Raw genomic sequence first — 25,932 nt, 5'->3', positions numbered from 1 at the left:
AGAGTGAGACTCGAGACGAGGCTTGCAAAAAAATATCTTATTTGGCCAAAGTCTGGGTGACAAAACTATCCAAAATGTATGTATAGACAAAATGCATGTAAGGAATAGGCACACCCTGCAAGAGTGGCTCAGAGTATTATATACATTTTACGCTGATAAAAACAAAGTTAATCCAATCAGAGGCAAAGGTTCGTCACCAACGTGATTTTTAAAGCATTCTTTGTTCAGCCCCGTCCCTCTCCATGCTTTGCTATCTTACAGAGTATCCCTTGTCCTTGTGTGTTTGTGCTCCTAGGCAGCCCTCCTTATCTATGGAGCAGGACAGTGGTGAAATCCATTTTTTTTTACTGCCAGTTCTGTGGGTGTGGCTTGGTGGGCATGGTGTGGCTTGGTGAGTGTGGCAGCTGAAGGATACTGCAAAATCTCCATTCCCTCCCCACTCCTGGGGGAAGGATATTCTTAAACCTCTATTCCCACTGTACTCTGAGGCCAGCCAGAGGTGGTATTTGCCGGTTCTCCAAAGTGCTCAAAATTTCCACTACTGGTTCTCCAAAGTGCTCAAAATTTCCACTACCGGTTCTCCGGAACCTGCTGGATTTCACCCCTGAAGCAGGATGTTCCTGGGAACGGTTTCCAAGGACGTGCCTAGCTTTGAAGCAAATGACAGAACCGAGAAACCAGATAGAAAAGGATACAATTCTCCTACAGAATGAATTCCTAACAAATGATTCCTAACCATAGCAAAATACCATGTTTCCCCGGAAACATGACCGTTTGTCTTATATTTTTTTGAACCCTGAAATAAGCGCTTGGCCTTATTGCCATGTGCTCCAAAGCCCGATTGGGCTTATCAGAGGGTGTCTTATTTTGGGGGAAACAGGGTAGTACAAGCAACTTCTTTAACAGAAGCAAAGAGCAAAGGTTAGATTCATTTGTGTCACTATGTCCTTTCAGTTGGAAACTGAACCAGGCTTTGGCCTCTGCTCAGCTGGCATCTTCATTGGGAATGCAGTTGGGGAACCCGGGAAGGGGAGCATGGGGCTTGAGAGGAGGGCTAGCAGGCTTGCTTTCACCGTAGCAGCTGAGGACATTAAAAACAAGAGAGCTTCGGGTTGAGGTCTGTTTACAGCCCTGGGTCTCCATTGTGGAGGATGCTGTCAGCTGCCCTAGCGGCGTTGCTAAAGCAACGGAGCCCCGTTGCTAAGGAGCGGCTTGTTTACGGCGTCCACCGCAACCGCCACGCCGACAACGCAGCGCGCGGGGAGCTTGCGCTCTTAACGTAGTCGCCGTAGTGAACAGGTTCTCGCGCCTACATTCGCGCGGGCGACCGTTACTAAGAGACGCGTCTCCTCTTGGCCGCCAATTAGAAGTTTCCATCAGTCATTCAAATCACCCAATAGAAGAGGCTCCTTCGGGTTTTTTTCCCCCGTTGATAGGGTGCACGGAGAACCAACGCGAGGAGGAGGAGGAGGAGGAGTCTCGGACGACCGTTGTAACGTTCTAATAGAAAATTCGAGGGAGAACGTCCTCGCGCTAAAAAAAACGTTCAAGCGCGGGGAGGTTTTCGGTTAAGACTGGCATCTCAAACGCCCAATCAATAGCGCAGCTTGAGCATTTTCGCCCAATCACCATCGGCAAGGCGGATGACGGGAACGGTGGAATGAGATTGAGAGGACGCGCGCGACTACGCAGCTCCGCCCCCTTTCTTGCACCTCGTATATAAAGGTGTCCGTTACCTTGACGCAGCTAGTATTCGTCGTGCCGTCCGCGTTGCTCGTCTCGTTACCCGGACCGGAGAGAAGAGGCCGATCCCGCCCGTCGGTTCCGACGCCATGAGGGAGATCGTGCATTTGCAGGCAGGCCAGTGCGGCAACCAGATCGGCGCCAAGGTCAGCCGAGCCGGCCCTGAAGACGGAGAAGGCCGGGTGGGGCTCGGGAGGCCGCCTGCGAGGCCTTCTCATAGCTCTCCCCGCTTTTCCCCCCTTAGTTCTGGGAGGTGATCTCGGACGAGCATGGCATCGACCCTACCGGCACGTACCACGGCGACAGCGACCTCCAGCTCGAACGCATCAACGTCTATTACAACGAGGCCACCGGTGGGTCTGGCGGGCGCGGTGCCTCCGAGTGCCGGGAGCGAGGGGGCTCGGAGGTCGCCGGCGCTCGCGAGGGGCCCAGCGGGACGGGACTTGTAGTCTTGGGGAGCCGGCGGGGCTTCGGGTGTTGCGGCTGAACTGGCCTTTCCTTCGCAGGCGGCAAGTACGTCCCTCGGGCTGTGCTGGTGGATCTGGAGCCGGGCACCATGGACTCGGTGCGCTCGGGCCCCTTCGGGCAGATCTTCCGGCCCGACAACTTCGTCTTCGGTGGGTGATGCCCGGTTGGGGGGGGGGGAGGGCAGCGCATTTCATCCTTCGCTCATTAGGATTGGAGGCTTGAGGTTAGGGAATCCAGGGGTCGCTTACTTAGGCGATCTAAGTGTCTTTTGGGGAGGGGAGGTGTTGTGTTCGAGCGGAATTGCTGCCTTTCCGGGAGGGAGGACTGGGGAAAAAGGGCCTGCGGAGGCTGCTTTGCAGGGAGCCTCATTTCAGGAGCATTCCAGACAGGCAGGGCAGGCTTGTGCAAAGAGCTGCTCAAGCAGTCCAGGAGCATCCATATACAGAGGTGCCATGTCACTGGATGACGCCCAGACCCTTTGGCAAAGGTGGGGTCTGAAACCCTGGCATCCAAGTGGGCCCGTAGCTGCTGCTTAATGACGGATTTTGTGCACAATTCTGACCGAAGCACGTTAGGGGCTCATCTAATGGGTGTTCATTCTCCCACTCGCTTCCCCCTCCCTTGCAGGTCAGAGTGGAGCAGGCAACAACTGGGCCAAGGGCCATTACACCGAGGGGGCTGAGCTTGTTGACTCTGTGCTCGATGTTGTAAGGAAAGAAGCTGAAAGCTGTGACTGTCTCCAGGGTTTCCAACTCACACATTCCCTGGGGGGTGGCACTGGTTCTGGCATGGGGACGCTCCTGATCAGCAAGATCCGTGAAGAGTACCCGGACAGGATTATGAACACTTTTAGCGTAGTCCCCTCCCCCAAAGTGTCAGACACTGTGGTTGAGCCCTACAATGCCACTCTCTCGGTCCACCAGCTGGTGGAGAACACAGATGAGACCTATTGTATTGATAATGAGGCCCTGTATGATATTTGTTTCCGGACCCTGAAGCTGACCACTCCTACCTATGGCGATCTCAATCACCTGGTGTCAGCCACAATGAGCGGAGTGACCACTTGTCTGCGGTTCCCAGGCCAGCTTAATGCTGACCTGCGCAAGCTGGCAGTCAACATGGTCCCCTTTCCTCGGCTACATTTTTTTATGCCTGGCTTTGCTCCGCTGACCAGTCGGGGGAGCCAGCAGTACCGTGCCCTGACGGTGCCTGAGCTTACCCAGCAGATGTTTGATGCCAAGAACATGATGGCGGCCTGCGACCCCCGCCATGGGCGTTACCTCACGGTTGCGGCAGTTTTCCGTGGGCGCATGTCGATGAAGGAAGTAGATGAGCAGATGCTGAATGTCCAGAACAAGAATAGCAGCTACTTTGTAGAGTGGATCCCCAATAACGTGAAGACCGCCGTCTGTGACATCCCTCCTCGTGGCCTTAAGATGTCAGCCACCTTCATCGGCAACAGCACTGCCATACAGGAACTTTTCAAGCGCATCTCGGAGCAGTTCACAGCTATGTTCCGCCGCAAGGCTTTCCTGCATTGGTACACTGGGGAGGGCATGGATGAGATGGAGTTCACTGAGGCCGAGAGCAACATGAACGACCTGGTCTCAGAATACCAGCAGTACCAGGATGCAACAGCCGAGGAAGAGGGTGAGTTTGAAGAGGAAGCAGAGGAAGAAGCAGCTTAGACCCGAGGTGGGTTGGGGTCACACCTGTTTGTTCTGTTCAAAGGTGTCACAAACTTTATTTGTTCAAGACCTCTGTTTATGTGTGCTGTGTCGTCTTTATGTCACCTGTCTGATGCTGTACGGACATTAAAAACATTTTCATCCTGTATGTTGTCTCCGCAGTACTTCATCGTAATAAGCTTTCCGAGTGCTGTTGCCAAAAGTTAGGGCATAATTTTCACGGATAGCTGTGGGGGGAAGAAAAACCCCAAGTCAGCAGCTCTGCATGCTCCAACTGGTTCTTTCTGACATGTGGCAACACAGTAGGATCGAGTGGTATGCTAAAAGAGGGAATGGGTGTAAAGACTTCATTGTTCTTTCTCTGCAAGTAAAACTTCAGCAGGCAGAAGCAGTCACAGGAACTGTCTTTGGAAAGGTTATCAAAGATCTGGATGGGCAAAAAGCATTGCCGGTGCTCTCATTCGTCATAACCAGGACTAGGCAGCTGTCAGCCTGAGCCAAATTGCAGCTACTAACTGATCTCAGGTGTTCAGTTCTGTGTAGCCAGAGGCCCTGGGAGCAAATGCTTTATGTTCAACATAAACATCCACCTGCCCTGAGGAGCTAATGGGGAGAAATTCTTAACTTGACAGGTCCCACTTACTTGGCACAAACCCGGTGTAGAATGGAACCAGACCTTTGCTGTTGTAGATCTTTGTGTTGGGCCAGTAAGTGTGGGGCAGGCGCTGTCCAAAACTATACATGGGGTTTCTCAGCCTTTCCTGAGGAAGGACAAGTGTTGGGATGGGCTAAATTTGATGCTATAGCACCCCCCACCCCACCCCGGCTTTGCTGCACAGATTTAGCGTTGCAAGAGGCAAGGGCTGTCACGCTGGACCCCTGGTCCAGGAGTCTTTACCTAGATAAGAAATTATTTCTGGAGACCAGTTTGTCTCCAGACAGCATTGATGCTCAGCTATATGAGCTGTTTTAGGGAATGATGGACCCAGCCCCCCTGCTCCCTGTCCCAGTATTACCTGGTTTCTATCAAAATTGTTCATGGCATCTTTCACTCCATTCAGGTAGTTGACTCCCATAATCCAGGTGAAGCATGGGATAAATCCAGCATATCCTGTGAAAGGTTCCAGGGAGCTGCTCAGGACCAAAAGTAGCTGTGGCTACAAACCTTTTTATGCCTTCTAGGCCCAGAACAAGGGTGGGTGTGGGGCTGTGGCTTTTTTAAAACCAATCTTGGCTAGTGAGAATCCAGAAGGGGCTGAAGGTAACCTTGGGCACACAATAGCTCTTTGTTCTTCCCCAAATTATGCTTCAGCTCTTAGAACTCCTGGCCACCACCTTGGCATGCCTGGAGGGCATCAGGCAGATGCAGGTGTTCTATCCAACACTTCCCAGCCCAAATTGGCATGCCGGAGCAAGCTGCTGAAGGGGGTGGGGGGCACTGGCTGAGGCATTTGGGGCAGGGAGGGGCATGCTATGCTGTTAGTTCAAAAACTTTCATTGCTCAATGTTTTTTTTTTCAGAAAGGAAAGTGTTTCAATGTGCTTTTCCTGATCCCATTTTTATAATCCTGATTAAAGAAGCAGGGCCTACAGCAGGGAACACCCTGCGTGAGGAGAGGAAGACTTGACACTCTTATCTCACCATTGCCAATAGTTTACCTGAGATAGCTTTTCGCTGAATGAGGTTGGGCAGATCCAGCTTGGGGGTCCGGTCAAACCGCCTCACATCCACTGTTTCTGTTACCAGTGGCAAAGGCACTCCTTCGGTCCTGGTTGGCTGAGAGCCAAAGGAAGAACAAAAAAAACCCAGTTGTGTCTAACTTTCTGCAGGAAAAACACAACTACCTTTCAAAGCAATGGAAGCCAGTTGCTGTAGCTGTTGAGGCTTCAGGCTAAACATTGGGAAATGAGTTTTAGTCCCAGTTAGGCACAAAGCCAGTTGAGGGACTGGGCCAGTAAATCATCTTTCTTGAGCTCCAAGTAGTAAAGTTTCTTGGACTAAAGTGCAAAAAAAACAACCACCCCATACTCCTTCCCATAGGTACAAATGAATATTGTCAGAAGGGCTCTTGCTGGTCTGATGTTCTAGGCAAATTCATAAGGAAATTGTGGCTCCCTCTGGACTTCAGGGGTAATGGGCTAGACCTAACAGTCCCAATCCAATATTTTCAGAAGCTGTTGCACCCATTAGGAGCAACAGATTGGACAAAGATCTTGACTGCTATTTGCGCCTTAGTCATAGATGGGAATTGCCCCAGGATTTAGGTGCCTCTGTTCTGTGGTCTGCTCATTACAGCTGGCCTCTATCTTAGGGCCTGTTTTTGAGCACCTACCTGATCAGTTCCTGGCCGGCAAGGAGGCCCCCTCCAGCCCTGTCCACACACCAAGGACATGCCAGTCTTGCAAGGTCCTCGGCGCTCCTCCTGACCACACACCAGCGCAATGTCCGGGTGGCAGAGAAACCTTTGCTCCCCTTTCGGGGAGACCAGCTGTGAACTGGCTGTGGCTGCAAACTGCCTCCACCCGGGCCCACAGGCCAGCCGGATGCCGGGATGACAGGGAATGACTTTTCTCTGAGCTGCCGGTGGTGCTGGATGGGTCCATCGAGGAGGGTCAGGCAGGGGAAGAAGAACCCTTGGCAAAGGGAGCTGGAAGTCTTGGCCTGGAATAGGAAAGCAACCGCTGTAGGGTACAAATCCTAGAGAGGGAAATAAAGGGAGAAAACCAACATCCTAAATTCAACCTTTTCAATCATTCTGGGGCTCCCTACAAAGCCAGCAAAACAGGTAGGGATGGGGGGCTGGCAGTCCGGGTGAAGCCCTGCCCATGTGCAGAAAGCCACCCTGGGGTAAGTCACCCACCCCTGGAGTGCTACTCTGGAGCAGGGTTTGTTTGGGTTTTTTGGTAAAAGGATCGTCGATGGTAGGATAAAATTTTTCTGTGAATTTCTATTAGGCCAGCTGTATAGTTCTGACTGTGTTACTGTGCCACGATTCAGTATTGTTGTTTAGTCCAGTCGGAGCAGTAGAGCCAGCAGGAGTCACAAGGAGCCTCCTTGCCCACTTGGGTCACAGCTTCATGTCCCCCTCCCAGCTTGCTTTCGGATGCTCACCTGTGTATCCTGGGATGTACGACTGGCCCTGATCCATCCTGTCTGGTGCAGGGAGTTTCTGCTGGCTGAAGTCTTCGGTGAACTTGGGTCTCCTCAAAGGTGTGAGAACGGAGCACGGGCTCTTGCGGACCTCAGGGTCGGTCAGCATCCTGGAGGTGGTTCTGCCGTAGCTTTGCCCAACATGGTAGCGAACCTGAGGGTAAAAGCCTCCATATCTGGAGAGGCACAAACAGGTAAAAGAAAATGAACCCACATGTTAGCATGCCAGAAAAATGGCATTAATTTAGCATCAATAAAAGTTGCTTGGCACCAATATAAGAGATCTGCTGTGGCAATTTTATTGGTTTAGGAAATCCAGTACAAGATTTAAATAAAGGAGCCTTCCCTAAAAAAGGGTGGAAAAGGAAAAGGGATTGGGAGCAATGGGGGTGGGGAATGTCAACCAAATATTTAAGCCAGAAAGCTTTTGGAAGGGGCACAGGGGAAGGAGAAGGCCTGGCGGGTAGCAGGCACAGCCTTCCCAAGCGGTAGACTGCCCCTGTACGGGGAAGCTCTGCTGGGAGCCTGGCGTTAAATCGCCTTTCTTCGGCCGGAGGCCTCCGAGGGCCGCGGGCTCACCCAGGGATGTAGTAGGGCTCCTGAGGGAAGAAGCTGCACTTCTGGGCTGCTGTCATGGTGGGCCAGCGCCGCTGCTCGCCGGGTGCCTTCAGGGGCCGGAGGGCCGGGCCCGGCCGCGTCACCCGGGCGACCATTGTGAAGCAGCCTCCAGGCGGAGGGACGGCGGCCTCGTCCCTGGCCAGCCCGAGGCCGAGCGGGGGCCGCCGCCTTTCCCCTCGGGGCTTCGCATCCCACCGCCGGGGCGGCCGCGAGGGGGCAGCACGGGACAGCCGACCCGGACGATGCCCTGCCTCGCGGGGACGTTGTTCCTCCGCCCGCCGAGCGAAGGTTCCGCCCGGGGGTTGCCGCGCCCGGGGGGACCGTTTGGGCGGCGCACAGGCGAAGCGGCACTTCCGGCCGCCTGGCCCGGTGAGGGGGCGCCGCGGGGGCCCGTCGCGCTCGGCTACTCTGAACGGGCGCGCGGTGGGGGCGGTGGGGAGGGACGAGGACGCGGCCTGCCCCGCCCCGGCCCGGCGGAAAGGTCGGCATCCAAAGGCCGGGAAGGCTTGGCTCTCGCCCGGCTTTCCCAGCGCGGGGCTCCGGTAACCGGAGGGCTTCGCTTCCTTCTCCTCCAGCAGCAGCAGCAGCAGCAGCAGCTCCTCCTCAGCTCCTCCCTCCGGGCGAGGAAAGCCCCGCCGGACTGAAGGCTGGAGGCCTCCGGGGAGCAGGTGGGTGCTCGCCCCCACGCCCGAGGGAGACGCGCCCCGGGAACCCAAGGCCCGGCAGGCCCTTCTCCTCAGCCGGGCCTCCCCCGTCCCGCCTCGGGCTGCTCTTCCGGGGCTCTTCAAGGGCCGAAGCTGGAGTGAGCGGCTGGCTCCATTCCGGCCTCCTTCCCGGTGGCCTTTGGCGAATGGCTGGAGGAAGCCAAAGGCCCGGGGAGCTGCCTGCCTCTTGAGGAGGGCCCCGGCTGGCACGCCATCCGGTCAGCCTCTCCTCCAGGGTCACAGCTGCCATCAGCCATGGATGCTTGCCGACGATCCCATAGTGGCTGTGGGTATTTTTCTGTGGAAAACACACCGTTGGCTGCTCTCCAAGCGTTGGCCGCCTTCCTCAAGTGCACCTGTTGGGCTTTGGCCACTGATCCCCCTGAGTCTGGTGTCCGGTCGGTTTCAGTGCAGAGTCCAGTGGTGTGACTGGGCTTAGCAGAGCTCCGAGACCCCCTTCCCAGATGAGCCTGCAGCTGTATCCCTGGAATGACTCGGCACCTGAGGCTCTCTCTGTGTGTGTGTGTGTGTGTGTGTGTGTGTGAGAGAGAGAGAGAGAGAGAGAGAGAGAGAGAGAGAGCACTACAGGTGGATGAGTTTTGAGCCTGTCTCATGGTTGATCAGTTTGCTGGACAGGATCTTCTTTCAGTGGTTTCTAATTTGGATGGAGCTGCAGGATCAGATCTTTGGAAATGAAGAAGATCCTTGAAGAGCTCTCTACCAGGAACAGCAGCTGACTGACTCTCCATTGTCAAGGGTTTTTGACTTTACTGCACTTTCATGTGGTTTGTGGGTGTTTTTTGAACACCCACAAACCACATGAAGTCTGTAGCCCCTAAGAAATGTTAAAGGGATCCCAGATGTCAGCTACAGAGACTGCCTGTGCTCCACAGGACTTTAGGGGGAAAAAAATCTACATCCTGGAAATCCTCTGTTGGCAGCGCATCCAGCAGCCCCTAATTTTTCAGCTAGACAGCAGCGCTTCTTAATTTTTTTATGTTCTGAAAGGTTTTTTTAAAAAATCTTTTAAGTTAAACTCTCAAAGTGAAAAACAAAACAAAAAAAGCAGCACACTCAGCAATTGTCCAGAAAAACATCTGGCTCTCTTTCCCTGTGCAGCTGTTTTTATTCTCAAGAATAAATGCTGTCTCCCTGTGCATTTCTTCAACCTTTAGCTCACTGGAGAGGCCATGCCTGGCGAATCCTGATGCCAGTGAAATGCCAGCCCAGAGAAGTTGGCTTCTACATATGCCTTTGACTTCCTGAGCTTCGTGCAGGGAATGGCCGCCAGGTCATGTTCCTTGAGTTGGGCTTGCATCCCACCTTTCTTTTGTAAGGGGGCCTTGGTTTAATCAGCGTCTCAGCAGCAGCCAGGAAGCTGCAGTTAGGCAACCCGGAAAGGGACCAAAGAAAGGTTGCCCTCCATGTTTCCTCAGCAGCTTTTCTTCCTGGCTTTTGGCAGTAGCTTCCCCAACGAGCTCAGACCTCCTCCTCCCTTCAGATCGAATCATTTTCTTGTGATGAGGCTATCCCAGTCCCGAGGGTCAGGGGTAGCAGAAGTGACATTTGGTGTCTATCATCCACTTATTGCGAGTAATCAAATTCTCTCCTGCTTCCAGGACGTGGGGGCAGCTGTCTTCCATCCCCCAGAAGACACCCTGGTGGAAGATTGCCCAAGTCACAGCTCCAGTGGTGAGGCCCAGCTTCTGATGGCTCTTCCTCCTCCTTTTCCTGGCTCCTTGTGTGGAGTCCTTCACCCTCTGGGGGTCCCCTGTTTTTAGATACCAGCCAGTAGGTAGTTTTTGAAATGTGAGGTTGGCCACAAGACTACCAGGTAGTTGTAGAGAGGTAGGTATTTCAGGACTGTGGGTCTCCTTCTTTAAATGAGTCCTTCTAAAACCATGGAAGGGTTTTACTTCCCTGCAAGTTGGGCCCAGAGGTTTCTTGGGACTGTTGGTGCAAAACCCCTTCCCCACTTTCTTGGACTTTCTTGGATCTGTGTGCTTTTGTGCATCCCTTCCCTCCTGCATGTTTAGAAAGCTTTTCTAATTCTTTTTGGCTTTGGGAAAAAGGAGAAGGGAGAGTCCACAGCAACACCCAAGGCCCTTTTTTCTGGCTCCCTCATTCCAGAGGGAGTGGAGGGTGGGCTACCAGGTTCCCCCATCTACGTTTTGCATAAAACAAGCTTTAGCAGGGAGACCTTTGGGGACCAGGAAGAAATATGATCTAAATTCTCTTTGGGTAATAGCTAGTTTGTGTCCTAAAGGAAATTAGTCCTATAGAATGTGTGGTGGGTAGGATAGAGATGTCCGCGGGAGGGGGTGTACAGTACAGGAAAAATTGCTTGGAGAAGCCAAGTTCAGTAGAAAAACGTTTTTAAGGTTGGAAAGCCCTTGGTGAGGGAGCCTGTGAATATTTCCAAAACTTCCCAGAAAATTCTAGCCCAGCCACGGTCTGAGAAGACTGCATACTTCCACCAGATGTAAGCACTCCAAGGAAACTTTGGCTGCCTTCTTGGATTCTCTGCTATGCTCCAGCCCTCCCCCCATCTGATCGGTCTAGGGGTCGCCTCTGCCTGTCACCCTCCCTCTGTCTGTCCTTCCTGCAACAGGCAGCCCCTGTTCAGCTGTTTCCAAGACAAACACTGAATTTGCAGGGAGGGGGGAGCTGCTTCCTCAAATTAAAGGCCTGGAGCCCCAGGCTGTCAGCCTGCCAAGCTGAAGGCCCAGCTCCCTCTTCTTTGCAGGCAGAGGCTCCAGCAGGCAAGAGTCGCTCTCTACCGGAGTCATATTGTTCCGATCTCTGGGTGCCCCTCCCCCTGTGCTGAGCTATCAAGTCCCCCGCCCCCCTATGCACACACTCGGGGACTCCTTTCACACTGTCCTTTAAACCCTCTTTCTTTGATGTCCAATTTTGAGAAGCAGAGACAACCACACCTGCAGGGTGAGGTGCTTCCCCCCTCCCTCTCCATTTTGTCTGTGGGTGAGGAGGACGTCCTGGCTCAGACTGAGCTGCGGCTGCCTGCAAAGGACCGCTTGCCTAGCATCTCCCAGGCCTCAAAAGGCTGGAAGCCTCAGCTGTCCCATCCCAAATTCTGGGGACCAGACCTGGCACCTTCCCAGCCCTGTCCCGGGAGCCTTCCAGCCCTCTCCCACTTCTGGGGGACTGCAGGATGGGAGGGAGGGCTCTCCTGCTCCTGTCCAGGGGGCTGTTTTCAGGAGAACTGGTAGTTTCAGGGCTGCCATCTCAATATGTCAAACTCGCATCATCACGTGAGACGTATCATGACTTTTCCACCCTTCGCTAAACCGGGAGTAGGTGTGGCCAGCGTGTGAGGCATCTGGCCCGCGGGCCGCGAGTTTGACAGCCCTGCTCTAAGGTGTCTTTCCAGCCAAGGCACTGGAGCCTGCATTTCCTGCTCCACCACGTAGGGAAAATGGGACGCCAAGGGAGGGAGAGGCAGTTGTGGGTCTCTGCGGAATAGCACTTCCTTGAAGGGAGGAAGGTCAGAGGGCCCAGCCTGGCCAGGAAGCAGATGATCTTGTTGGCCCTGAGTTCCCAGGGGGCCTTCCTGGGTGGAGCGGCTGGCCAGGGGAGATCATTGCAACAAGCCCTCCCCCCAGGCGACAATGTTCTGGATGGGCAAAGGTTTGGCCCTTTGGTCTTTATTTCTGTAATCATGTTAGCCATTTAGATGAGCGATGGAAAGGCAAAGACGTTTTCGGGTTTTGTTCAGGAGACACTGATGCCCTCAGCAGGGCAGGAGGGCTCTCCTTGGCCCAGCCATAAGCTCCACCCAAGAAGTGTGTGCATATGTGTGTTTGACGAGAGCCCTGGGCCCCGCGGATGGAAGGAGCCACTTTACATTTCATTTCTCTCCTTTTCTGGGTTTTCTCTCCAGAGCAAGACCCCTTGCTCCAGAAACTTCACGCTCTCTGGGCATGGAGGGACATGGAAAAGGTGAGTTTGATAAAGCGGCTTACAAGAAGTGGCCAAATTTGCTGCAGTGCATGGGGAAATCCACCCTCTCCTCTTTCTGAAGAGGAAGCTGTGTGGCCTCTTCCTCTTGCTCAGGCCCCCTGGGGACCAGTGGGGGGCTGCTTGGTTAACAGCACAGGTGTTCCGCTCCCACCACGAGGGGATTCTGCAGGTCACCTTGGGCTGGCTCCCTTTCTCCCTCGCTGGGAGGATGGCCCTCTCGAAAGCCGAGTGTCCCACGTGGGATGTGTGGCCCGTGGGCTGGCAAAGCAGGGTCAGTAGAGAGCCTTCTGGGTTTCCCTAGCTCCGGAAAGAAATGCGTCTGGGCTTTGCTGGCCTGCACGACCCGTTGGCCTGGCTCCTGGACGTGCTGGATTGCTGTGCAGACTGGAGAGGGCCGGGCTTGCTGACCCACATTGTCCGTGAACTGCAAGGCTGGATAAAGAGCCGTGCCAGTGATCAGCCGGTAAGGAGACCGCCGGACTCAGCTCGGGCATAGGCCTCAGAGCCTTGGGGTACCCTGGGGAGACGCAGAGGTCTTGCCCATTCGCCTCTCGAACGGATGGCAGTGGAGCGGCTTCTCTTCCAGAGGGGTATCCGGGCTCCTGCTGGGGCTTCTGCAGGCTCCCCTTGGGACCAGATGATGTTGGTTGCCACTTCTCTCAAAGTTTGGCATTTCCTACAGACTTGGAGAGGGAAGAGGGGTCCCCCATTTCTTGGTTTCCCCAATTTCAGCCTGCGTTGCTTTGGGTCTAGGATTCACAGCCTGCCTCTCTCTCTCTCTGTCTCTCTGTCTCTCTCTCTCTCTCCCCTTCCCCCTCTCCCTCCCTCCCTCCCTCCCTCCCTCTCTCTCTGGTGTCCTCAGTCTGGCTTAAAGCTGGAGAAGCTGCAGGCCCGTCTCTTTCCCTTGCTCGCCCGCTGCAATGTCAGCCTGCTGCAGCCCCTGATCAGCATCTATCAGCTCCACACTGCAGACCGCCACCATTTGCTGGGCTTCATCAGCCAGCTCTGCCAGCAGGGGAAGTTCAAAGAGGTGAGGTGCCCTCGCTTGACCACTGGGAGGCAGCGTTGCTCTCCCTCTGGGACTGCAAGGAAGGGGCCTGGGAGCAGGTGGCGGCAGGCGCAGGAGGGCCCGGGCCCTCTTCCCTCTTGCCAGGCTCCTTTGGGAAACCAAGTGGGAATCCTGTGGGCCTGCCTGGACTCTGCCTCTCTCTGAGTTACCCCCCAGCCAGCCGTTCCGAGGGCCTCTGTGTCTGCGCCTGCCTGAACCGTCCTTGCTGGCACGCCCCCCCTCCCCCCCCCGGACAAAGGAGGGCCTTCTTGGGAACGAAAGCCGTTCTCCTACCAGCAGCCATAATTTGGTGCCCCCATGATGTCTCAAAGGACATGGAAGGCTCCTTTGACTGGCGGGGCCCCACAGCTTAACATGCCACGATATTTCATGTTGGAGGGATGGCGGCTGCTTCGGGGCGGTATGAAGGCCCTCCATTGTCCATTCAGTTGTTTTATTTATGTTTTTTAAACAACTCCTAAAGGTAAAAAAAAGATGATGATATCTGGGCCTCTAAAAAGTGGGGTCAGCTTGTGCCTGGAGATTGGGGGGAAGGAGGCGTCTTTCTCTGGGCTGCCTGGAGTGGAGCAATTTTTCTTCAAAGGGCTGCTCTGCTCCGTTCAGCTGGAGGCCTCCCTCGTGGCTACAGAGACGGCCCAGGCTGCATCCCAGCCTGGCAAAAGCCTCTTCCTTTTGGATTACAAGGGGCAAACGCTTCCCTCAGTCAGACTATTCGGCATGGCTCTGCTAAGTAATTTGGAGTCAGATCTTCAGGAAATGTTCTTTTCTCTGCAGCCCTATGAGAGGAGGGCAAATGATTGGAGGTTGTGTGTGTGCGTGCTCTCATTTGTGAAAGAAAGAGGGGGGGGGGGATTGAATTCAGAATAACTCGATCCCCAGAGAAGAGGAAGGAAGGAAGGGACCGCCAGGCAGAGGCTCCGTTTTGAGAGATAATTTACCCTCAGATAGCCCGGCTGAGAAAGAAGGGAAGGACGGCGGTCTTGGGGGCTGCTGGGGACTTCCCAGGTGGGCCTCTCCCTGGTCACAGAGGAAAGTGGCTAGTCAGGCATTTGCAACCGTCCAGCATCCCCGCACTCCTTACCGACCAAACTCAACGGCTGCCCTCACTGGTTCCCATTGGATTCCATTCCAGAGAACAACCAGTCCCAAGGGTATATAAAAATAACAGCAAGGGAACGGCATGGAGGCACAGTTGGGTCTGCTCAGTTTTTTTTCTTGCCGGCCTCCTCTCTCCCCTCTCACTCTCATTTCCAAAGCTGATCAAAATAGAAGCCTGGGAATGGCTTTGGCCCTCCCTCCCTCCCTTCCTCTCCCACCCCCACCCCTACCCCTTTGGATGTCTTCAGCTTTTCAGAGGGGGGCAAAGTTAGGTTCGTGTTGGAGGCTCTGCGTTTAAATCCCCTGTGTGTTTAAAGTCACTTTGTGCACTTCTGAATGAATGGCCAGAGAATTCTGCACTCCCAAGCGCTTGCTGGGCGCCCCTGCAGGCCGGGTGTCTCAGCGGGGGGTGGGGGGTGGGGATGGGGGAAGCTTTGTTTGTAAAGGGGGTGGGTCAGGTGAGGCTTTTGGACCAGGCACTTGCATGAATAGCCCTACCAGAGGTGAATAACATTGGTGGAGTTCTTCATGCCCTCTGCGTTTGGCTGTTTGCTTGCAGATGTTTCATTGCCCAACTGGACAGTTCCAGCGGGGTGAGTCACTGGTACTTGAGGACGCTGGGTAACTCTTTGGGGCCAAAAAGTTACCCAGGGAGGGAGATGTGTCCCTTCTGAAATGTGTGTGTGCTGAGAGGGGGTCGGATGCCCTCTTGCTGTGCTTGAAGGGGCCCAGAGAGAACGTTTTGGCAATCTCTAAAGAGCTGCCTTGAAAAATGCCAGCAGGCCAGCCTGTGTGCGTGCGTGTATGTCCACAAACCCTTTCTGCTGACTCTTGGCACTGCTTTATGAACCCTCCTCCCACCTTTCCTTGTTTCATAGGCTGCCACTTTAAGTATAAAACTGAAACTCCAACCAGACCTGGAATTTGAGAAGGTAAATTCCGTGCAAAATGCAGATGATGTCCTTGCAACATCTTCCTGCTTCTCCCTGAAATACTAGCTGTCCATCTGCAGGGACAGAGAGCATTCAGGGTTGTTTAGCCTGATTGGGTAGCTCTTCTGGGGTTTCTTCCTGCAGCCTTTTAGACTAATGAGAGTGCGGCGTGCCAATGCGCCATCCCCCTTCTGTGCCCTAGATGTGTGTTCCGTTGCTGCTTCAGGACAAAACGGAACTCGTTGAAGCTTACGTGGAAGGTAGCCCTGAGCTGCAGCAGAGCCTCTTGCGGCTCCTGGACTCATGGTCCGTTCCAGGCTTCCAGGTCAAAGACCTGGCAAGGTGAGGGGGCTGCTGGGAGGCTGCCTGGGGAGGACTTCCTTTCCTGGGGGAGCAGCATTCCCTCTCCTCAGTCAGCTGAGCTCTGGCAGCAAAAGGGAAATAGCTGCTAACTTTCCTAAAATTTGCTCTGCAGAATGAGTAAATGTTATTTCTTCCTCCTTGTTGCTTTTGTTCTTACTTTACTATTGCTTATAATTAATGTGAGGAAGGGGAGCCTCCCTTGAGCACCAGAGTCCCATCTGCTGAACGCCAAAAAGGCCCCCACACAAACGGGCTTCAGACCTTTGCTTCCGTGTGAATTCAGTTTCAAGAGAGTCCCCGAATGTGTGTTCTGGGCTCCTGATGAATCAGAGCACACGGGGCAGAGGTGGGGTATGTGTGCCTGTATGCACAGGGGGGTATCCTTGGTTAAGTGGCTGGAAGGAATTCTGCCCAGGATCAGGGGCAGCTGGCAGGAGGCCTAGGGATCTTGCTGGCTGGACTGACTCCCGCCACCTGCTTGGGTCCCTTTCAGACAGTATCAGGCCCTGCCTGGCAAGTGGGCAGAAAAGATCAACTGCAGGACGATGCATAAAATGGCCTTCCGGATGCTGGACAGATACAGCCTGGACCCAGGTGGGCACGCCCGGCATGTCCCGGTTGGGGAGGGGGGGGAAGCCCTCATCCTGGGGGACAGTTGGGAGCTGGATGGAGTCTGGGGTTGCTCAGGGTTGTTTTTGATGGAGAGAGGGGGGAGAGGACTGGGTCCCACAGTCTGAAGGGACCAGAGAGAGCAGTTTCCACATGAGAATCCAGTTTCTGCCCAGAAAGAATGCCTGGCCCAACCCTGCACGTCCTTCAGGACTGTGAAACAAATGGTTATTTTTCATTTACCGGACAGATCACCAACCGTGTGCTCCCTCCCTTGTTCAAATGCAATTTCGAGAATATCTTTTTTTAAAAAGGGGGCTAGAAATTGACTTCTGAAAAAAGCTTCAGCCTTTCAGGATTGCCAGGTCCGGTATGACCACACGCGCTCCACTTCAGCACTTTTACCACACTCACCCTCCCTAAAATGCCCCCACTTCAAGCAAGCCAGGTTCTTCTTACTGCTAAGATAAGCTGTGAACTCAAGGCCGGTGGTGGTTCGAATTGGCCCCCTGTGATTGGCAGGGCCTTTCCAGCCATGTAACGCTTGCTGAGAACGGAGGGTGCGCTAGCCTGCCTGGGGATTGCAAGCACCACAGGGGCCTGAAGGGCCAACCCTGGGCAGCCTTGCGGGTGGCTGTGGGTCGCCCTCCAAGGTGAGCTGCTGCCAACAGCAGAGGGCAGGCGAGAGCTGCCCTAGAACGCGGGACTCTCCTGCATCTCTCTGGGGAAAATACCCGCTCCCTCCTCCTTTGTTGCTTGGAATCACACACACAGGCACACACTCATGTATTTCAAGGGGGAGTTGAATAGCAGAGCCTTCCAGGTGTTGGTCCCTCTGAATCTGTTGGGACTAAGCACCCTGCATCCTCGGTTTCTGAGCCTTAAAAGAGTTCGGCACAAGGCAGGGGTGAAGGGCCTGGGCAGGTGGTAGAGTGAGCCCTGCTTGGTCCCTTTCTCTGCTTACACTGACCCATCCTTTCTCCCCTCCCCCCCCCTCCACAGTACTTTGTCCCCATATTCTCAACCAGCGACACCTGGGCACTTTGAAATACCTGCTGCACAAGAGATTTGTTGAGGTATGTGGTGGGAAGGAGGAGAGTATTAAAAGGCCATGGAGGCTCCAGTCCAGTGTTTTTATGGCATTGTTTTGCAACGTCTCTTACAGAAATCCATGACGCAAGAAAACTGGGCAGATCACATCCAGGTCAGTGTGATTTTGCTCCCAGCCACGTAGATCTCTGTGGCTGCTGTCCCATGAGATCGTAACGTGGCTGGCTTGGTTTGGGTTCAGGCTGGGTGCCAAGGAGTTACTGTGGTTTGCCAGGTAGAGCTGCATGTCTTGCTCTATGGGGACCGTTGAAACCAACCGTGGCTCATAGCAGGGGGTGACTCTGTCTCTGGTCTCCTGTGCCGAAGCAGGTGAAACGACTGCCTTCGACTCAGAACCATAAGTCACACCTTCACTTTTAGGTGAGAAGTCCATCAGAGGCTTCCGGTGTGCAATAAATGTAGGTCATGCTTTTTCTCTAATTGGAGACGTTACCCCATTCCAGCAGGTTCTGTCAACCTTCCCAACCGTTCCTCCACCCTTGTAGGTAGTGTGGCATCTTTCCCTCTCTGGGCACACAGTAATCCCACTGGTTCTGGGTTTTCATTTTGTGTTGGGGTCGTCTGCGTTAGACTCAGTTACATTTTGAAGTGCGTTCATCAGAAATTGTCCTATGGTGTGATTATTCCAAAGCGGCCATGTGAGCGTAGACTTAGAAAGGTCACCTTGGAGAGCATCAGCCATACCGAATGGGAGGACCGGGAGGATGCTGCTTCCTTTGGAAGATAGTAATGACGGGCTGAGGGGAATCTAGTGGCACTGCCAGGGCGGTGAGTGTCTGAGCGCATTCTGTCTGCCCTCTGAAGCATCCCGGCTCCACCACAGAAGAGCGCTGGCGGATTTTACAGAAGGGCATTGAGAGAGATTAGAAAGAGGAAGAAAATGCCTCTGACAAGCCTTCCATTGGTTAAGGGCCTTGCAAACTTCCTGTGTGCTGCTTTGGCTTGCAGCCAGGTAGACGCCTCAGATAGGTCTAAGGAGCTGTCACCCAAGAGCCGTCCACCCCACTGCAAAACGGGATTTAGGGAATGCCAAAGCTCAGCCTTCAGCTTATTTGTAGCTCCAGGGGGATGGAGCTGCCCTTGGGAGGCATCTGCTTCCCCCACCCCCACCCCGCCCATCCCCATCCCCAAAAGCACAGCAGCCACCGAGGCAGCTCAACAGCAGCAGAGAGGGAGCTATGCTGGGCCTTCCGCCTTGCTTCTGTTAATCCCCTTCCTCAGCTCAAATGGGCCATAGAAGCAGGCTGTCCAGAGCCCCCACTGCAGACCGCCACTGGGGGGTGGAGGACTCCCCCGGCTGAGAGTGCGGATGGGCCTTGAATTCGAGTTGCCCGGGCAGCTTCCCATTGCTGCTGCCTCCATCTTCCTGCCAGGGCGGGTGGGCGGGCGCAGACGCAGCCTCCTGCTGCTGGGTGCAATGGGAGGGCGAGAGAGCTGCCAGGCCTCATTCCTGAGATGCCTCCAGCCACCTGAGGGGTGGCGCTCCTGCTGGAGTGGGGATAAATCACTCAGTGGCCCAGGTGAAGAGTGGCCAGGGGCTGCGGACTCCGCCCCCACCCTACCCCAGCCCCAGAGAGGAAGAGGGACTGGGGCAGAGCCAAAGGGAAGGAGGCCCTTTGCCAGGGGAGAAGTAACACTACACAGAGAAAGCTTTCCCCTCCCCACCCACCCCCCACTGGAAAACAGTCAGTCGGAGGAGCCCTGGCCGAAGCTGTTGTGTGTGGGGGGAGTTGGAGCCCCAGGAGGTCTGCAGGTACCCTCAGCCACTGTTTTGGCCCCCATGGGATGGTCTTTCCTTACTCCTCGCAGGGGGTGGCCTTTTGTTTTCACCTTTTGGGCCCTCCAAGTGATTCCTGTGCACTAGCCACCTCCTCCTCCTGGATTCCCCCCCCCCCCCAGCATCACTTGTGCCAGAGGCCACTTGGCTTGTTGGCTTGGAGCCAGCGCCTGACGCCCCCCTTGGCGTGCCCGGAGCAGGACAGGAGGGGACACTGCCCCCCAGCTGGCTCTTCTTCCCCATGTTGCACCAGCCCTGCTGCCTCAGCGGCTCTGCAGGGAACAGGCCAGGTTCCCACACGTTACCTGTCTTCTGTCGCTGGAGAGAGGAATGCGGCCCAGCCAGTGTGTTGCCTCCGGTGCCGAACCCATAAAACAAAACCGGAACGGTGGGAAAGGCCGATGCAGGGCTCCAGTTTCAGGCTTGCCTGCTTCTTGGGAATCCCACACAGAAAGACGGAAGGAGAGGAGATGACGAGCCAATGAACAACGAATGTTCCTGGCAGCTCTTCCTCCCAAAGAAGACCGGAGTGGTTGGTGGGGGGTGGGGGGTGGGGGTGGGGGCTTAAGGAAAGTATTTATTTAAACAATAAATACTAAACAGTAACACTAAAACAGAGTTTTCCGTAAAAGCATAAAGCAAAATGAGTGGCAGGGAAGTCTAAAAGCGGTGGAGAAAGACCCTCCCTTTCCCCCATGGCTGGGTTGGGGGTCCACAGCCCACCCATTAGGAGTAGATCCAGAGATGCCTATCCTGCCGCCCAGGGAGAGGGTCTTCGCTTTTGCCTTCCCTGACCCGGAGCAGCTCTGGTCTCGTCTGCCTCCCCGGGATCTTTGACTCCCAAATGCCCCGTGGGCTGCACTGCCCGAGGCCGGTGGGACTGGGCTGCCTCTCGGCCCACCGGCATCCCTCTCTTCTCTCCCTGCTTTCCAGGGCATCGTCCAGGACAACCGGTGGTTGCAAGAGCAGCTGGTGCAACTCCTGGTCCGTTACGCTGGCCTGGGGGTTGCTGCCCAGTGGGCCCAGCACTACAGCCTCCTTGGGGACAGCTTGCCGCCTGGCCTGGCAGCCCGGATGGAAGAGACGGCCATCGCGGAGAGGTAGTAAGACAGGAAGCATGCATGTGTGTGTGTCCTTTCCTGTGGCCGGCAGAATCGGCCACAGGCTCCCTGGATGCCGGGCTAGGAAATCACAAGGGAAGGTCTGCTAGAGACGTCCTTGAGTCTGCCTCGTTCCTCCAGCCTTTGGGCCGGAGCTTCCAGCCCCTCCAAGAGGGACCCTTCTGGGCAGGTGGGGTGCTCTCAGCTTCCGCGTCTCCTAGACTTGGAACAAGAGGGGAGCCAAGGAAGTCCCCAGTAGGTCTGAGGCATCCCCAGGCGCTCCTCCTTCAGGAAAGGGGGCAAAGTGGTGAAGAGCAGCACTGGGAGTGTAACCCTCCGCCTTCAGATGGGAGCACCAAGTTGGGTTGCTTCCCAGGCTAATCAAGAAGCCGACTTGCAAGGAAAAAAGGCGGCTAATTTTGTTTCAGAAGAGCGGGCAGCTCCAGAAATGGCTTCTTGGAAGGAGGGTGTTGTGTTCCACCACATCCTTCGACCGAAGATGCCCCCACCTGCAAGGCCCAGGAGCCTCCTAGGCCGCTTCTTAATGCTGCTTGTGGCGGCACACAATTTCAGCCACTGGGACTGGTGTCTGAGTGTGGGGAATGTCTTCCTTCTGTTTGTTTAAAAGAAGCCTCCCCCCTGCCCCCCCCCCTCCCAGGGACGATGCCTCAGAGCAGAGCCCGAGTGCTTGGGACAGCATGAAGGAGGGCTGCTATCGGCTCCCCGTGCCAAGGGCAGACATCCTTTTCTTGTCCACCTGGGAAGAGGTGATGGCGTGCCAGGAACAAGTGCTCCAGGTGAGGACTCCCCTCCCCTCCTCTGGCTCTGGGGCTTTCCCCTGCTTAAAAGGGCCCCCCTGGAAGTATCCCTAGTTTCACTGAGTCACTTAATCCGGGCTGGTGCCCAAGGACGCCCTTTCCTGAAGTGCCCAAGCAGGGAGACCCCCTCCGCAACCTGGGAAGGGCCGAAGAGCCTTCATGCTTTTCAAAAGCTCTGTGGGGCCCCTGTGGCCCTCCCTTCCACAAGCCCCACAGAGGGGAGTCCGGCTGTAGCTCCTCCTCCTCAGCGGCATCTCTGGGGCAGCGCCCGGGGCCCACGAGATAACCCACCCGCTGTCCTTCGTCCACAGCCTGGCCAAGTCGTTGGCATCGACATGGAGTGGCGCCCCTCGTTCAGCACCATTGGAGGGAAGCCGCGGGTCTCGGTTGTTCAGCTGGCGATTTGGGGCCACGTCTTCCTCTTGGACATGTTGCAGCTGCTTCAGCAGGGGGAACGGGAGGCCCAGGCTGCCGTCTGCAGCTTCTTCCAGACTCTCCTGGCCGACCCAGCCATTGTGAAACTAGGCAAGTGGCATGGGGCCCCTCCCGGGTGGGCCCCTTAATGGGGCCGGTGTTGTTTCCACCAGAATTATGTGTCTCCTGCTTTCTGACTGAGAGGGTTCAATCACTCAATCAATCAGAATAGAGCTTGAAGGGACCTTCAAGGTCGTCTAGTCCAACCCCCTGCTCAAGCAGGAGAGCCTAACCCCATTCAGACAGGTGGCTGTCCAGCCTCTTCTTGAAAACCTCCAGGGACGGAGCTCTTCCACCGGTTGATGTTTCTCCTTAATTCCAGGTTGCTTCTCTCCTTGTTGAGTTTCCATCCGTTGCTTCTTGTCCTGCCTTCTGGTGCTTTGGAAAAATAGGCTGACCCCGCCCCCCCCCTTCTTTGGGGCAGCCTCTCAAATACTGGAAGACTGCTACCCATGCCTCCCCTTGGTCCTTTTTTTCTCTAGACCAGCCAAACCCAAATCCGGCAACCGTTCTTCATGTTCTTCATCACCTTAGTTGCTCCTCTTTGCTCTTTTTCCAAAGTCTCAACATCTTTTTTGTAATGTGGTGACCAAAAGTGGAGGCAGGATTCCAGGGGTGGCCTTACGAAGGCCGTCTAAAACAGTGCATTTAAAGTGGTCTCCCAGGCTTTCCTTGGGGCTCTGGAGCAGCCGAATTTGGGGGCAGACCTGAGCCAGGCTTCGTGTCTCTCTGCAGGCTACGGGATGTCAGGAGACCTGCGTAACCTCATGGCAACCTGTCACATTTCCAGAGATGCGGACCTGCAACTCTGTGGCATTCTGGACCTCCAGCTGGTACACCAAAAGGTCAGGAGAGGAAGTGGAATTTCTGGCCCATGGAGGGAAAGGAAACCCCCCCTCCCCCCCCCCCACACACACCAGGATTGAGCGGCTCAGGCCCTCTCTGTGCCCACCTTGGGGTGCTTCAGGGCAATCCAGGGCTTTTCACAAATGCTATACAGCCCCTTTGGCCTGATCTTCTTTGGGAACCCTCCCCCCCCCCCACCTCCATATTTCAGCCTCTCCAAACCAGGAAATGCATTCCCCAAGACTTGGCCCAAATCCAGGGTTAAGGACTCTGCCGGAACACTGCCTCGCCTCATCTTCCTTCCTTCCTTCCTTCCTTCCTTCCTTCCTTCCTTCCTTCCTTCCTTCCTTCCTTCCTTCCTTCCTTCCCTCCCTCCCTCCCTCCCTCCCTCCCTCCCTCCCTCCCTCCCTCCAGTTGCCGAAGCGCTCCAAGAAGAGCTGCCAGCCAGCACTGGACCCCTGCCCAGCGAAGGACAAGGCCTGGGGAAGCAAGCTCCCCGAGAAGGGGCTCAGCCTGCTGGTGCAGGAGGTCCTGGGCAGACCCCTCAACAAGACAGAGCAGCTGTCCAACTGGGAGAAGAGGCCCCTTCGGGAGACGCAAATCCTTTACGCAGGTCTGGCTCCCTTGCCCCCTTTTGAGCTGACCAAGAGGGCGCTTTAGTGGGGTGCAGTGGCAGGGGGGGGACCCTCAAAAGCTTTCCCGGAGAAGCAGTCCAGCCTTTTCCCTCCGGGGAGCTTTCTGCCTGGTTATAGACAAGGCACTCTGTTTCTGCCTCAGCTTCTCTGCCCCACAAGTTGACGCTGCCCACCTCGCAGGGCTGTTGTAGGTTTATAGAGAAAGATGGAAAGCTACGCCCGACTTGATAGCAGCCCTGACTGTGGTGCCTTTCTGCAGCCTGTGATGCCTATTGCTTGCTGGAGGTGCATGCAAAGTTGTTGAAGGACCCGGCTGCCTTCGGCCTGAGCTCCGATATGGTGGGGATGATGAGGAAAGCCGGCCACCCCAAGGCAAAAGCAAGGAAGCCACCGAGGAGGGAGCAGGAAGCCCCCCCCACGGTCAAGGAGGTGTGTGGGATTGAAGCCCGAGAAAGGAGGCCGCTGCTGAGCAAACCGCCACCTGAGCTTTGGGCTGCTCTGGGCTGATGCTGGGCTCGTCCTTCAGCCAGCCATGCTTTGGGCTCTCTTCCCCCTTTGGGGTTGTTATGTGGCAAAGGGGTTCAGCACCAAGTTCCCCCTTTAGCGAAATGCGGCTAGACCCTGGATGGGCCCATTTTCCCCTACAGAGTCCAGCATCCGTCCTGGCAGATGCCCCCAGGGCTTCGGTTGGCATCCTGGCGCAAGACTTCCGTGTGGTCTGCGACAACATGTTGCAGGGCCTGGGACGATCCCTGCGCTGCCTCGGGGTGGATGTCCGGATCCTGGGGAACGATGATGAGCACCGGAGGGCTGCTGAGGTTGGTGGCCGTTGGGCCCAGTCTTCTCGGGTGGGAGTGGGCTCCTCCCAAGGCTGGCTGTGTGTGCCCCACCCTGGGCCTGGCAGAGCAACCTGGGCTCCGGTTCAACCCGCAGGAAAGTCCTCGACTGTGGAAAGGGGGGGGGGAACTTGCAGTCCTTCCGAAGATCAGAGGCTGAAGGCAGAGATGAGCTCGGTTCAATCCTGGCCCCCTCACTCATGCCACGCCCTCCTCTGCCTTCCCTGGAAGGATGTCCTGTTTCCATGGGGACAAGGCAATTGGCCTTCCTAGTGCTCCACACGGCCAGTGGCTTTGAGCCACGCTTGGCCAATCAAAGATACCGACGAGCACTTCTTATCCTTTCTCCCCCCCCCCCGCCCCATCTCCCCAGCTCTTTTCCTTGGCTCAATGGGGGCCGATGAGCTCTGGCAGGTGGACCAGGAAGCTCTCTGCAAGCAGCCGCCAGCCCACCCTCCGGCTTATGTCCCCGACTCCAATGGCTTTGCGTGACTCTGGGACTTTGCAGGTGGAGGGCACAGCAGCGGGGTGGCGGGTTGCCGTGTTTGTGGTCCCACGTAGATGAAGGGCAGAGAGCAGTAGGTTTCCCACCGCTGCCCCAGAAGGGAAGGGCTCCCAAAGTAAGTCTGTCTTTTATTGATTCCTTTCCAGATTGCCAGGGAAGAGAATCGAGTGATTTTAACCTCCGGCCTTCCATTTCATTCGGTGAGTGCCTAGAGAGGTGGGAGGAGAGAGGGGGGTTCCTGAGCTCCTCCGTCCCCCAGTAACTCCCCTTGGCCACCGTAGACTTCTCTCCTGTGGCAGCTGGTGGTTGTCCCTTCCCCTTTCGTGGCCAGGCCGGGGTTTCAGCCAGGAGCTTCCCGGCTGCCCTGCGATTCCTCTCCTCCACCCGCTCTTCTCAGTCGCAGCGTGGTCTCCAGGCCCCACCACCTTTTCCCAACCAGGCCCTCTCTTGCTTTTGCCCAGCTGCGGTCCCAAGTGGGCGAAGGTCGGTGTTTCTCGGTGAGCTGCTCAGAGAAGGCCAGGGACCAAACCCTGCAGGTCCTGAAGCATTTCAACCTCCGGGTGACCTTGGCTGATGTTTTCAGCCGCTGCCAGGTAAGATGGCCCGAGCCTCCTCTGGCAGGCCCTTTCCAGGCCTTTTGGCTTCTTCCGGCTTTTTTTTGGTCTCCTCCTTGTCCTTGTGGGACTGGGGGCTGAGCGGTTAGCAGATGGGCAAGAGCCCGTCTCCTCTGCGTGCAGGTGGCCGTCTGAAGAAGGCGAAGCGCTCCTTCGGGAAGTTCCTTTTGGGTCTGCTGGGAGGAGGGCAGTTCAGCCCCACAGAAAAGGAATGACGACTTAGGGAGAAGCTGCGGGGAGAGCCCCTTTTTGCTTGCAAAGCCCTTTCCTCTTTCTGGCAAGGAGGGGGTTCCAGGAGCACCTTTCTCGGACTTGTTCGGCTCGTGGCGAAAATCTGTTTCCTCAGTTTCCTCCTCGTGGCTTGGAGGGGAGCAGAATGTTAACGGGCAGCACAGGGCAGGGAGGGGTCTCTGATGCCTCGGTGCCAGTCATTCAGCGTGGCTGTGAATGGGCCTCAGGCTCGGTTCTCCCATACAGCGCAAATGGCTGCATGTCTTCATTGTGTCTGTCCGCCAGGGAGAGCAAAGCGGGAGCGTGGCCCTTCTGCCCTTTTCCTTTGCAGGGGTCCCAGAGCGTTTCTGCAGCTGAGGGGCTGGGGAGGCCACCTCCTCCCCTTACCTAGGGAGGGCCGTGGGGCACGCAGGCCAGAGCTGGCACCTTCTTTCCAGGCAAAACCATCCATCTTGGATGTAGGGCGTAGTGGGAATGGGAGCGCCCGAGGACTTGTTCATCCCCAGAGAGCGGCTGTCGGGTGGAGCCGTGCCCCAAACAGGAGGCGAGGGGCTTGCTCAGGC

At 55.7% G+C, this 25,932-nt stretch overlaps 3 protein-coding genes across 8 annotated transcripts in view; 2 read left to right on the top strand and 1 right to left on the bottom strand.

The window, feature by feature from the left end:
• Positions 1 to 1,748: 1,748 nt before the first annotated feature.
• Positions 1,749 to 4,047, top strand: TUBB4B (tubulin beta 4B class IVb). The gene is made up of 4 exons (XM_034436271.2): positions 1,749 to 1,889; positions 1,988 to 2,096; positions 2,250 to 2,360; positions 2,839 to 4,047. Exons 1-4 carry the CDS (start codon positions 1,833 to 1,835, stop codon positions 3,897 to 3,899), a joined length of 1,338 nt encoding a protein of 445 aa, XP_034292162.1. The 5' UTR covers positions 1,749 to 1,832; the 3' UTR covers positions 3,900 to 4,047.
• On the bottom strand, positions 3,909 to 8,264 carry CIMIP2A (ciliary microtubule inner protein 2A). 5 transcript variants are annotated; one of them, XM_034436272.2, is made up of 7 exons: positions 7,629 to 8,264; positions 7,011 to 7,225; positions 6,232 to 6,596; positions 5,558 to 5,675; positions 4,916 to 5,010; positions 4,543 to 4,660; positions 3,909 to 4,126 (listed from the first exon to the last, which is right to left on the bottom strand). In XM_034436272.2, the coding sequence occupies exons 1-7, from the start codon at positions 7,760 to 7,762 to the stop codon at positions 4,038 to 4,040; spliced, it is 1,134 nt and encodes a 377-aa protein (XP_034292163.1). In that variant the 5' UTR covers positions 7,763 to 8,264; the 3' UTR covers positions 3,909 to 4,037. The 5 variants fall into 5 exon arrangements, with proteins under 5 accessions (XP_034292163.1, XP_034292164.1, XP_034292165.1 ...); XM_034436273.2 differs by having other exon boundaries at positions 6,232 to 6,560; positions 7,629 to 7,967; XM_034436274.3 differs by lacking the exon at positions 4,543 to 4,660 and having other exon boundaries at positions 7,629 to 8,127.
• The window catches only part of EXD3 (exonuclease 3'-5' domain containing 3), a 35,265-nt gene continuing 17,371 nt past the window's right edge, over positions 8,039 to 25,932 (top strand). Inside the window, exons 1-19 of one of the 2 annotated variants that reach the window (XM_034436263.3) lie at positions 8,039 to 8,335; positions 9,991 to 10,063; positions 12,273 to 12,331; positions 12,654 to 12,815; positions 13,215 to 13,382; positions 15,398 to 15,451; positions 15,654 to 15,793; positions 16,308 to 16,408; positions 17,426 to 17,499; positions 17,589 to 17,627; positions 20,244 to 20,410; positions 21,069 to 21,207; positions 21,540 to 21,753; positions 22,438 to 22,547; positions 22,963 to 23,161; positions 23,443 to 23,612; positions 23,831 to 24,001; positions 24,671 to 24,724; positions 24,986 to 25,117. In XM_034436263.3, coding sequence (XP_034292154.2) covers positions 12,323 to 12,331; positions 12,654 to 12,815; positions 13,215 to 13,382; positions 15,398 to 15,451; positions 15,654 to 15,793; positions 16,308 to 16,408; positions 17,426 to 17,499; positions 17,589 to 17,627; positions 20,244 to 20,410; positions 21,069 to 21,207; positions 21,540 to 21,753; positions 22,438 to 22,547; positions 22,963 to 23,161; positions 23,443 to 23,612; positions 23,831 to 24,001; positions 24,671 to 24,724; positions 24,986 to 25,117 — 2,103 coding nt within the window. In that variant the 5' untranslated portion in view covers positions 8,039 to 8,335; positions 9,991 to 10,063; positions 12,273 to 12,322. The remainder of the gene's footprint in view (positions 8,336 to 9,990; positions 10,064 to 12,272; positions 12,332 to 12,653; positions 12,816 to 13,214; positions 13,383 to 15,397; positions 15,452 to 15,653; positions 15,794 to 16,307; positions 16,409 to 17,425; positions 17,500 to 17,588; positions 17,628 to 20,243; positions 20,411 to 21,068; positions 21,208 to 21,539; positions 21,754 to 22,437; positions 22,548 to 22,962; positions 23,162 to 23,442; positions 23,613 to 23,830; positions 24,002 to 24,670; positions 24,725 to 24,985; positions 25,118 to 25,932) is intronic. The other variant, XM_087879670.1, reaches the window with a different exon arrangement.

Source organism: Pantherophis guttatus, chromosome 16 (assembly GCF_059756535.1).
Source record: "Pantherophis guttatus breed Tessera chromosome 16, ASM5975653v1, whole genome shotgun sequence".
Classification (NCBI taxonomy): domain Eukaryota; kingdom Metazoa; phylum Chordata; class Lepidosauria; order Squamata; family Colubridae; genus Pantherophis; species Pantherophis guttatus.
The sequence above is the reverse complement of the archived record's forward strand: the minus strand, read 5'-3'. Positions and strand labels throughout refer to the sequence as shown.

What these genes read in the sequence shown, in the direction of transcription:
- TUBB4B (XM_034436271.2), top strand. Translation starts at nt 1,833, where the DNA reads ATGAGGGAGATCGTGCATTTGCAGGCAGGCCAGTGCGGCAACCAGATC. An exon ending in GCAACCAGATCGGCGCCAAG is followed by an intron (nt 1,890 to 1,987) that starts GTCAGCCGAGCC and finishes TTCCCCCCTTAG; the next exon opens with TTCTGGGAGGTGATCTCGGA. An exon ending in CTATTACAACGAGGCCACCG is followed by an intron (nt 2,097 to 2,249) that starts GTGGGTCTGGCG and finishes TTTCCTTCGCAG; the next exon opens with GCGGCAAGTACGTCCCTCGG.
- CIMIP2A (XM_034436272.2), bottom strand. Translation starts at nt 7,762, where the DNA reads ATGGTCGCCCGGGTGACGCGGCCGGGCCCGGCCCTCCGGCCCCTGAAG. An exon ending in GTACATCCCAGGATACACAG is followed by an intron (nt 6,597 to 7,010) that starts GTGAGCATCCGA and finishes TTCCCTCTCTAG; the next exon opens with GATTTGTACCCTACAGCGGT. An exon ending in ACAATTTTGATAGAAACCAG is followed by an intron (nt 4,661 to 4,915) that starts GTAATACTGGGA and finishes GTCCTTCCTCAG; the next exon opens with GAAAGGCTGAGAAACCCCAT.